Source organism: Pocillopora damicornis, chromosome 12 (genome assembly GCF_964200805.1).
Source record: "Pocillopora damicornis chromosome 12, jaPocDami1.2, whole genome shotgun sequence".
NCBI classification, from domain to species: Eukaryota; Metazoa; Cnidaria; class Anthozoa; order Scleractinia; family Pocilloporidae; genus Pocillopora; species Pocillopora damicornis.
In genome coordinates, this window is record NC_142681.1 from 7,978,788 (window position 1) to 7,990,836 (window position 12,049).

At 38.7% G+C, this 12,049-nt stretch overlaps 1 protein-coding gene across 1 annotated transcript; it reads left to right on the forward strand.

Moving 5' to 3' along the window:
* The first annotated feature begins 178 nt into the window (after positions 1-178).
* Positions 179-12,006, forward strand: LOC113686829 (glutamate receptor 3). Its single transcript, XM_027204506.2, has 15 exons — positions 179-642; positions 1,637-1,795; positions 2,157-2,411; positions 3,056-3,252; positions 3,660-3,713; positions 4,015-4,149; positions 4,418-4,573; positions 5,335-5,469; positions 6,177-6,356; positions 6,811-7,008; positions 7,265-7,447; positions 8,069-8,333; positions 9,453-9,820; positions 10,417-10,641; positions 11,209-12,006. The coding sequence occupies exons 1-15, from the start codon at positions 546-548 to the stop codon at positions 11,434-11,436; spliced, it is 2,835 nt and encodes a 944-aa protein (XP_027060307.2). The 5' UTR covers positions 179-545; the 3' UTR covers positions 11,437-12,006.
* The last annotated feature ends 43 nt before the right edge of the window (positions 12,007-12,049 follow it).

The following is a 12,049-nucleotide window of genomic DNA, read 5'->3' on the forward strand; positions in this document are numbered from 1 at the left end:
GTTTAGTTTAATTCTTAGCTTTTATTAATAATTGATTACTTCCCTTCTTTTGGCCATGAGGAATTAAACAAAACCTCTTGAATTAATGAAAAAAAACCAAACTTCTGCTTTCCTTCTCCATGAAACGAAACCGCAAACGTCACCGGCAAGAAATGCTTACGTTGACGTCAACTTTTGTCCTCGTCCGCTAGACAAAATGTCTGCATAACACATAATAACACAAAATAATTATTGTATTATCATCCTAAAACGTTAAATCAACACCAGTTTCGGTAAATTTTTTTTCCGTACTTCCTCTTAAATTGCCTTCCGGCGATACTGGCCCTGTTACGTTCCCCTTTAAAACATTTATTGTTGACTTACTCTTACATTGAATTATTCAGTGTATATAAGTTGTGAAAATCACGCGTGACTTTTAAAAAACGTCACAGCATCTTGACTTATCCGTATCAAGAGGATTTGGTCGAAGCAGAAAGCATATTTTCATCGCTTACCTACTCCTCAAGGCTTTGTTAAGTTCAAAGCCCTGAAACCTCTTTTCACCAATGAGAGCCATTCAAGCTTTCCTATGTTCTGTCTGTCTGGTCCTGACTGATTTTATTCAGCGAGTAGACCTAACTCAAGAAGACAAACCATCAATTGGTAAGCCAGTTTTTACACCAAACTCATAGCTTACATTTCGTGGAGTGGGCTTTCATAGTTACTTGAATTTAAGCTCGATGTAAGGGTTAAAGTAAAAATTAATTCATCTTAAAAGGTTGGAGTTCACCTTATGAAAAAAATGATACCAAGATAGGTTTTTTAGACGGAAGTTTATTTTTACACGCACTTTTCAAATTCATGAGTTTTATAAAACGTCTTAATAAACTGATTTATTCTTTGAGGAAACCATACTTTCACATGAAATACGTTTTTTGTATGCATATATTCCTTAAAAGTTCGCTAATAATTTTTCAACGACGAGGATTTGTATTATCCTCTCCGGAATAAAATTACTTATTGATAGAACAAATTTCGACACATCCTCTTGAGTTTGTTTTGCTTTGACACGCCTTAAATGAAATTATTAACCAATCAGACATGGCCAATTGCTTCTTCTTGCGCTTAATGACAGGTTCGTGGCTTCGTATCCTGGTAATATCTACCACTGATCTGATTTACCGTTTTGATTACCATGATTGAGTTTCAATACACTTTCAAAAAACATTCGTTAGTAGGGGGATGCCAATTGAGAGAAAGGATTCAAGATGGGCCCTCTATTCGGAGAGAAAGGATTCAAGATGGGCCCTATATTCGGAGAGAAAGGATTCAAGATGGGCCCTATATTCGCCTACTTCCGCTCAAATTCCCCTGAAAGTAGCTCCAGCACTCCTAATCAAAGGCAGTGTAGTTCTATCATGGTCTGCGTGATGCTACTGTAGATCCACTGTGGTTTGCTTTCCGTCCGCCTTTACATCGGAGTTATGCACTACATACAGAGTAGAAGGCAAATTCAGATTGATGTTCGCTCCAATCTTGGCATCTAAGTCTAAGATCAAGAATGAATTTACCTCTGCGCGAATACTGGCTCACAGAAAAGAATGTGGGGTGCAACTGCAAATATCACTTAAGCTAACGTTAATTTGTTGCTTCTCAGGTGCAGTTTACCACCCAAGAGATGGATCTATCGCCAAGATGCTGGAGGAAGTCATTAACAAGTCTACATGTCAAAGAAATTTTGACTCGAAATCAAACGATGTATGCATTGATGTGATAATGATCGAGATTAATTCTGCAAAGGACCTGTTGATATATGGTATGATGAACTAGTAATGATGCCTGCATATGTGCAGCTCGACAGATGTAATTCGATGATTTGTTTAGTTATGAAACATGCTACATTGTAAGTAGACAGTCTTTTGATTAAGCAATCAAATAAGCCAGCTTGTAAATCATGATGTTAAGGGTAGATAGAACGATTCCTAAAAGAGTTGAGTGGAAATCTTGGTAATGGTGGCAGTAGTATTGGTAGTAGTAGTGGTGGTATGGTGGTAGTAGTAGTAGTAGTAGTAATAATAATAATAAGTTGTAGTAGTAGCAGCAGCAGTAGTAGTAGTAGTAGCACTGAGTAGTATTAAAAGTTATTATCTCATAAATAGTTTATTTTTTCTCTTTAGAAAACTTAAAGAAGATGAGTTGTGCAATAGCAATCTTCGACTTGTCATTTGGTGATCACTACTCGCTTGCTTTTGCTGAGGTGCTCACCATTCCGTTACTGAGCTTCAGACCTGTCCTTCAGGATTTTTCAAGTGATTTTTTCTACTCAGCACTGCCATCTTACGAGATGTATTCCCGTGCGATGGTAGACCTGCTTGATTTCTGTATCGGTAAAGAGAGTACTCCAAGAGAGAAAGTAGCGATTGTGTTTGAAGGTTAACTTTTAATTTTTAACATGCATTACGAATTCTTGTACTGTTTCCTTTGCAGATGGTTATTAACTTGAATTTTTTAAGTAATCTATGCTGGATCCCTCTGGTTACTGGCCAAAGATAGCTCAAAATGTACACGCAAGCCTCACGATATCGATCAATGATTCATGAGGCAGGGTGGCTGAGTGATACACGAGGCTAGGCTTGTAGTCTGTTGATCCCAGGTTCAAGCCCTCCACCCTGCTACTCACTGGATCTGTACTCAATCACCCCGAGTTCAATTCCTTGGCTGCACTTTGTATAGATCATAGCCAACTCGTCTGCCTCAAACTAGTTAGAGATTTAAAAACTCCTTTTTTATTCAACGTTTCAATTTGTTCTTATTGACGCTGAAAAGCCTAGTTGAAGGACTGGTTAATCAGTTTATATTCCTACGTTGTCAAAAATCAATGGGGTCTGTCTTAGTCGGGGGAGTTTAAGAAATACATACGTGTCTGTCTTTGTCAGGGTATTTCAAAGAACCCTGTGGGAAAAGGAGAAGAGAGAATAGATAGCTCTCTCAGGGCCTTAGCGTGGCTTCTCCACATCTAATTAAGAAAGTGCTATTATTCTTCAACAACCATAACAATTCGTCCAATTTTTTCCAGCCGATTACTCTGCTGTAGCTACCCAGGTTTACTCAATAGCTCGTGAAATGGAAAAGTTTAGAGTTGAAGCTATTCCTGAATTACAAGTTAACGACAACAGCCAGCTGCAGCGCGCCCTCGAAGTTCTGCCCAAAGTGCGAGCAAACTACGTTCTGGTTATTTGTAGACCCGAGAATCTGGCCACTATTCTTGAGATGGTAAGTATTGTGTTGGCTGTGTCTGTTGTTAAGTATGTGTGCTCATTTCATTTGAGCTTTAACCCTTCTGACACCTTCATATCAGTATGCGTATTCTTCATACTGTTTTCTATACGTTTCCTTTCCTCTGACAAGGAGAATTTTTTTTAATAATCAAACCTTCTTAGGGTGCGGACAAGGAAAATTTTTTTTTAACAATCAAGAGCTTCGCTGCTTAGAGATCATTTCCTTCATGTTTTATTTCGGGGTTATACTAAAATGAGAAATTAGCCAAATTCTCCTGTTAACTAGGCCGAAGCAACATAATAAGCAAAATTATTTCCAATCACGATGTTAGGTTTAGGCTCACTTCAGTATATCCGTAATCAATTCATGTAAACATTAAGTTACTTTTTTATGTGTTCCAGTCACTACGTCTGGGAGCTATAAACAAAGATTCAAGATGGTTTACTTTCAACATGGTATGAAACATTTTTTTCAACTACCTGTGAAAACCAGAGTACCCAACAAAGTCTTTTGTCGAAAATGTTTTGCCTGTGATCCAAACCCTATTCCTTTTCACTGTCTTCTTTGACCATTTTTGACCGATAAAGCTTCTCTATGTACCTGACAAATCATTATCCTTTTCTTTCCGTTACCTTGGAACGCAAAAGAAAATGAAAGGAACGCGCTTCTCCTGAGATGTTCTTTACAGAAAAATATGTGCGCGGTATCCCACAACAGAAACTCAGATACCAACATGCTTTTATCTTATTCCTTCAGGACTTTAAAGGTAACATATCGAAAAGTTGTTTTAAAGGACTTGTTGGGCTCCAGGTGAACCTGACAGATATCCGAAAGGCTACAGATCTGAAAAGGAAATTCCAGCTCGAGAGTAACACCAACCAGATTTCAGAGGTATATTCTCCAGACTGTTCCCTATACATTCCCAGAGGTGCTGATGAGGAGAATTTGTTTCATAATCCACAACTTCTCTAATAAGTGACCATCTCCTATATTCTCATTACTTTCATGTGTGATGCGGGGTGGTATTGTAAGGAGAAATTAGACGCTAGTCACTTTTAGGTACTAAAGGGTAAGTGCTAGCGTTTGCAGTAAGCTTGAACCTAGTCGAATCATTAAAATCATGGCTAACTTATCATCTATATCATTCAATTTTCTCAAGATCACGTATGCATTGGTCAATGATACAATTTACGCAGTCGTAGAAGCCTTTAAGCAAGATACGAAAGGGATCTCAAGACACCTGAGAGACTGTTTCGCAGATGGGTATAGAATTGAAGATAGTAGTAAAAAACTGCTCAACAATCTAAACGAGAAGGTAAGCAAATGACAATTCTTGCAATTATCTTTCGCAAAAGTATTTGTGAAGGTTCTAGATTTTATTGACCAAACAAAAAATTCTCTAGATGACAGATGTTACCCCTACTAAAGTGGTAAAGAACGGGAAACGTTTCCGTCTCTCTTTACACCCTAACATCCGTATGCAAGTTCTCCAAACTGTTCCTTATACATTTTCTATTGCACTTACAAGGATAAGTTTTACAACAATCAATAGCTTCTTGAGTTCGCGATAATTTCCTATATTTTCAAGACCTTAACGTGTGATTCAGGGGTGATACCTTTGGGAGAAATTAGATGCTTATCACTCCTAGGAGTGGAAGAGTTAATCGCGTTATGTACAATTAAATGATTAAATGTCATATCTCGTTCGCGTGTGAGATCAGATTTCTATACCTTATTAGACGTTTTGGTGTGTAGTATCGCTGAGTATTTTTACGAGCTGTGCCGTATTTTGATCAGTCCAATAATAATAAATTATTTATGATCCAACTGCTTTTTTTCTGCTAAGTCTTACTGCTCGTTGCTCATAAGGCGGGAAAAGCAAAGCGGATAGAAAAGCGTGGCGCGCGCAGCCAACCGGTCAAATAGGTTTTGTCTACAACAAAAAATAACCAACTGTCCAAATAACCGTATAATATATATCGCAGGATGTTTATACTTCATTCGCGCGTTATTTGTACTGTGCTTTTTGCAGTTGCATAATAATGTAGAATATTATATCCCAGAATACATTTTCAGGTAAAGTTGTGGGGAATTACCGGGTTAGTGGACTTCGATAACAATACAAGGAGCAGACTTGTGGAGAGGTTGGATATAATAAATGTTCAGGTGCGGGGAGATGACGACGGTAACACAGAGTCCGCATTGGTCAACGTAAGTCCGTTTAACAATTGTCTAGTGAGTGTTTTACCATAAAGAATTTTAGAGGTGGCACTTTGAAAACAGTAAGGACAACGTAGCCTTCTGCTCCAGGTCTACAAAACAGGTAGCTACCCTACGTGTAATTATTTCCTCATTTACAACTCTGTTGCAACTCTATTTTTTCTACAAGCTTACTAGTTCGATGGAATGTAAAGCAACATAGTGATATGTACAACTTCCAATCAAACCAAAAAAAAAAGTAACACGACAAAGAGCCATTAAGAACGGGTAAACTGTTTGGAGCACGTGAAACGAGGATGAATTTGCATCTGTTGATTGAGAAGGAAGTAAAATTTTTCTTAGATCAATCACCGTCAACCTCCGTCGGTCTGTGATGGCCATGGAAGAGATTCCTAGTTGTCTGCTTTATTACAACGGCGCTGCCTATCATCAAACAGGGAATGGTAATCGCAGACGCACAGACGCACAACTTCTTTTTTTCCTGCTGGTCCGCTTCTCTTCCGCTGTGCTGATCAGTCTTTCTCCTTCTGACTTCAGTTGTCTGGTCAGAGTACTTCTTCATCTGAAACGGTCGGTTGCGAGATCACTGAGCAAAATAAAACACAAAATGGGCAATTTTCACTAATCAGCAAGCAATCATTCAATTAATAATTTGAAACTAGTAAACTACTAATGTTGTTTCTGAATGGTTTGCGCAGGTTGGTCATTGGAACGCAAACAAAGGAAACACAGTTAACAAAGCAGTGCAACTTGACAGCTTGGAGGACTCTATCGACTGGACTGGGGATTTCTGGGAGGAATTACAATGTTTAGTGCAAAACAAGAAAAACAGGAGGAAGCCTTTGGAAGGGCGTGTGCTCAAAATTGTTACTATAGAAGTAAGAGGGAGATAAAATAGGATAAACATTAACTCGAACCGTTGTGAGAGTAAATTACAAGTGAATTCGTATACAGCAGTAATAACATTTATGACTATGACTGCAACGACAAAAAAGACGAGAGTGATGTTTATCAATGATTGCCAGCGGCAACTATTATCAGAGACGGATATAGATGTTATTGATTGAGGGGAGGGGGGAGGGGAATATCTGAACTTCAAAACCCTCCAAATATGGCCGAAATTTAGTTGTGTTTATTTTGCACTGACGCGTGTTTCATTAAGACAGCAACAACAGCAAAAACAACAACCAACCACTTATTGGTATGTCTGCGATCTTGTTATTAAAATAGTTTTGGTGTCAGACAAAAATCGTGTATAATAATATTTTTTCACGCTATAAATAATTTAATCATTCCGCAAGTCTTACTCAACATGAAAAAATCCCTTTCTAGGATTCACCGTTTTGTATAAGAATAGCGAACCAGACCGAGGGAAAGCCAAAATATGAAGGATTCAGCATCGACCTTCTTGACGCAATTCAAAGGAAAATGGGCTTCCAATATACTCTCATGACTAACAAAGATGGGAAAATGGGCTCTAAAAATCGTAATGGAAAGTGGAATGGACTGATTGGAGACATTGTTGAGAAGGTTTGATAAAATTAGTAGGAAATAATTATGCGTTTTTGTGTATCAAAAATGCAATGAAATATCTTTCCTCAGGAAGACGAAGATTCTGTTTCGCAATTAAAAATTTAGTTAAACCGCTTGTGAAAGTCTTAGAATATTTACAAGTTAATGTGCAGTTACCGTCTTTTTCCAAGGAAGACAGATTTTTACAATTAGATGAACGACTGTAAATTGCCTCCTAATTCGAACAATTATTTTTATGATGTGATTTTTTCAGAGAGCACAGGTGGCTATTGGCGCAATCACTATCTCTGCTGTAAGAGAGTTAGATGTTGACTTCAGTAAGCCCTTCATGGATTTTAAAGTCAGTCTGTTGATGCAGAAGGAAAAGGAACAAGTGAACCTGTTTGTATTTTTACAACCGTTTGAGAGAAACGTTTGGCTCTCTACGTTGGCCGTCGTGAGTATTACTTCGCGGAGTCCAGTGGGAGACTTTGTATCACTTATTTCTGATTGAAATGAAGACGAATACACCAATAATTTTCTCATAACGGGCAATTTTTCAAAATTGTTTTAAAAGTTTGTCATGGTGGGACTCTGAGCCAACTTACTTTCGCAATAGGTAAGCTTTTTTTATGAACAAAAAATAATAAAAATGCTTTCTTTTTGTATCCTCATCCCTTTGACTCATAGGAGTGAATAGCATCTAATTTTTTTCCTTGACCCCTGAATCAAATATTAAGATCACCAGAATAAAGGAAATGATCAGCAAGTAAAGAAGCTCTTGATTGTTAACCAAATTCTCCTTTTCAGCACCTCAGGAAATGTGTACAAAACAGAATGGAGAATGTGCATACTGATGTTAGGGTGTAAAGGGTTATCTAAAGGAGTTTGTATGGGTGGGAGGAGTTCTAATTTTTGACTTTTTCTTTTTCTAAAGGTAAACCAGATACAACCTTTGTATTATCAACTGAAAAAACGCGAAAGTAAAGATTAATCAAAGCTCAAACACAAAAAACTTTTTTGCAAGCTATAACGATTCGTTTCAGACATTTTCCTGTTGATTTAATCTTATTACTAGGTGATAGGCATCACGTTCCTCGTGTTCTGTTTGGATCACCTCAGTCCTAATGGATACCGAGCGACGGCGGAAAGATCTGGCGAGGGAGATGGTGACGAACTCAATTTGTTCAACAGTCTGTGGTTTGCCGCTGGTTCTATTTTGCAGCAAGGTGCTGATAATACACCGAGGTCTGGCTCAGGGAGGATGCTGGCCGGCGCATTCTGGTTTTTTACGCTGATTCTAATATCTACTTACACTGCAAACTTGGCTGCGTACTTTACAGGTAATAAGCAATTTAGAAGCTGCTTTGATGACGGTCTGTGCACCAGAATTGACCGTTATGTTGTGAATTCTTTCCTCTAAGAAATAAGATCGTATGCTAATCAAGTCAGAACTCATCGGTCATTACCCTCGACAGCTAATGTTCTCGATTTCAACCGAAAATCCTCTCATCTTAGATTCAGCTGTTTATTTTGCATCTGTTGGCACAAACTTAACAGTAGGGACGTAAATGGTCATTAGCTCCGCTTGTTAAGAAGTTTTTAATTGATTGTCAAAAGTGATCCGGCCGGATTGTATTGGTTTTGATTTACTTCGTTCTGTGGTTGGTCTAGAAAACTCGCACCAATCTCTCCGATAATCAGATCCAAAACTAACACCGATCACGACTTGGTCGCCCGAGTTTTTTCCGCGTTTAGACAGTTTGCCTGTTTTTATTTTTAAGTCTTCATTGCTCTTCTCTCTTTCTTCTGATTCGCTTATGTAATTACTTTGGTTTGGTTTTACGGCACTCAATCGAAAAGCACTCTATACAGTAAAGTGTCAAATGGTCCTGCGTTGATTCATTCGAAGCTTCAACATCTCTCTCCCTCCACCCGGACAATATCTCTGGCATTTGAACTTTGGAAGATTGGCTTGTTCAAATTTCCTTTCCCACGTAGCAAGAATTAAGTTCAAATGCCCCATCCATTTTTTGTAAAAAGCAAAATCAATTACTGTGCATGACTTTCTGTACATTGACCAAGCTTTAAAACCTTTACCTTGTGGACCTTCTGAGCCATGCGCTCGCGAAAGTGAACTTTTTACCTTAAAAAACTCCATTTTCAAAGATATAACATTTGTATTCCGCTGGAACTGAAGACTTGATACTTTCAGTTCACATTCCCCACCCCAGCCAGGCAAAATTCAAATTCCTGGGTATGAACTCGGGTTGCCCAGGGGGGATGCCGAGTTAAGCTTCGAATTGATTGGCGCATTATGTTGTGCGTTTTCTACTGTAATTCCTGCGAAGTTTGTCTGAAAAATGTCGTGAACTATATGTTGAACGTGGGAATGTATCACGCCGGTTAGTAAGCAGTAAAGATCGTGCCCTAATTCTAAAATTTTCGGCCATTTTTTGCAGCCAAAAACACAAAAAGAAGTATTAACTCTCTGTCAGACCTGGCCAACCAGAAAGAGATTGACTACGGTGTGCTAAACGGGGGATCTCTGTACACATTCTTCAGTCAGTCCGAGGTGGAGATTTATGAAAAGATGTTCAACAGAATGAAAAGTGAAGCCACATTTGTCAATTCCACAAAGGAAGGAGTTCAAAAAGTGAGAGAGGGTGGCTTTGCCTACCTGACAGACGGACCCTACCTGGATTACTACAACAGCAGGGGACCATGTAACACAATGATGTTGGAGAACTTATTGGAGGCCAAAAGTTATGGTATTGCACTTCAAAGGAACTCAGAACTGACGAACCAATTTTCTGTCGCTATTCTTCAGGTAATTCTTAACGATTTTTCAAATATCCTTAAGCCACCAAGACGTACTTCTTAATTCTCCCTTATAACTGGTATATTATTCCTTGCAAATTAGTTGTGAGAATTTGGTGTTTTATCAAGGTATAGCACCGTCCAGCTGTTGAGTTCGACTTACTTCATTACAGTAGTAAAACTATATACTGAGAAATTGCATTTTAATCCTTTACCTCCCAAGATCTTATTAGTAATTTTCCTTACTGTCTGCCATATAACTCTGATTATGTTAGATCGGAGCATTTGGTATTGGATCAACTAATAATCCCCTTGTTAATATTTTTTTTCGTTCTCATTACTTGTCTGCTTGATATTGTATTGATAATGTAAGGAGAAATTATGCCTTGATCACTCATGGGAGTTGAAGAGTTAATCACATTTGAAAGTACAATATATGGATCAATGAAAACAAGAAAAAAAAAGGGAAAAGAAAGAAAAGAAGAGGAATGAAAGGCAAAGAAAAGTTGCACGATGATCACTCCAGCTAGAGATGAAAAAGACAAAAAAAAAAAAAAAAACAGGAAATTTGGTTGTTCTGATCTGTCGTTGCTTGTTGTTCTCCAGCTCCGCGAGGAAGGTGTGGTCGACAAACTCAAAAAGAAGTGGTGGGACCGTCGCAGTGAGTGCACAGACTCCACAGTTAAAGCAAGCAGCACACCCATGAGTATCTCATTGGATCATATGGCGGGCGTGTTCATTGTCCTGGCAGGAGGGATCGTGGTGTCCGTTATGTTCCTAATGGTCGAGAGGAGGTGTAACAACCTGAGGCGGGAGGTCAACAAGAGCACGGTGGGTGCACCGGTTAATGACGGCGTCATTGTCAGGTTGAATTCTCTAACGTCTCACCGGACCAAACACGCGCTGAAGCCCAAAAACAAAAAGCGCTCTTAAAAAAAAAGAAATCCTCAATCGGCACTGGTCGAGCAATACTTTCTAGCCATGCCCTGGCACTATAAACACCCTTTAGGAGCCGGCCAAAAATCGAAAATCTGACTTGACGAAATCGTTCAACATTTTAAATACAGCAGTCACTGTCTTAACGCGTTGTGACACCTAGATCAAGTATTGTCGAATTTAGCGATGTAATAACGTTAACTTTTCACGTAAAATTGGTTTATTAAACCGGGTAAACCACATATCCCAAATCATTACTTTCTTTCCCTAACTCGAACATTTTCTTTTAAAAGTAGCTCTATGTCTTAGTCAAACAATTGGGGTTTTGCATACGCTTTTGGTGTTTTTTCGTAAGTCTGTCAGTCTATTAACCGATGGAAAATTTTCACTATGTGAGACCTCCTTTGCACTTCGAAATTTCCTTGACGTATACCCAAAATTGCATATTACTTCATTTTCTAGTCTATGGCGAGCGTAAAAGAGCAGATGGACTTACCAGTGGCGACGACTCATGCTTACCGAAGGCCATTCTCAGATCACGGACTAGAGAACAAAACGATTAATAACATAGATAATCGAAGGAACATGGACGCGAAGGACGGAGCACGAGCGCGAGACGGCATGAGTGCTCCCAGAATGCAGTCGAGGCTTCCAAATGTTTACGCGGGGGCGCCGGAAAGTAACCTGTGATTGGACACTGTGTTTCAACGGCGAATGACGTCATCAAGTCGTTTAGGGACTAGTTTACAACAGAGTAACAATTGTGCTGAGGCGATACCTCCTAAGACGATTTTGAGGGAAAAGTAATTACCTCGGTCATATTAAGATAGTTTCAGCTGTGATCAAAGGTTAACTAAACGTAATATTTGAAGGGGTGATTAGTTCCCGTGAAATTCTACGATAATGTTATTATCAGTCAATTTATCGTTTCATTGCCCGTAATCACAGAGAAAACTAAGCCATTCAAGTAGCGCTAGATGTATACACATAATGGTCTCTTCAGACGTAATAATGCCTGTGTTTTACTGTGAATTATATTCTTCATGTGTGTAGTTGTCTATCCTTGTCAGTGGAAAATGGCATATTACCTCCCTAAGTAGCTGGAGAGTGAATCCCGAAGGAAAGATGAAAAATATACTCGATGGTCGCATGATAATTCAACTACTGAAATAAGCTATTGAAAATTATTGGGATTTATCAGTGTTGTGCAAATCCATTGAACTGTTACCCACTAATAAATCATGGTACTCTTCTTGATAATAATTGTTCATCTTTGTTGTACTAAATTTAATGTGTAAATGGC

Bases quoted from the DNA above. Each gene is read 5' to 3' on its own strand.
- LOC113686829 (XM_027204506.2), top strand. From the start codon at position 546: ATGAGAGCCATTCAAGCTTTCCTATGTTCTGTCTGTCTGGTCCTGACT. The intron at 2,412-3,055 runs GTTAACTTTTAA...AATTTTTTCCAG, and splicing joins AGTAGCGATTGTGTTTGAAG to CCGATTACTCTGCTGTAGCT. The intron at 7,009-7,264 runs GTTTGATAAAAT...TGATTTTTTCAG, and splicing joins TTGGAGACATTGTTGAGAAG to AGAGCACAGGTGGCTATTGG.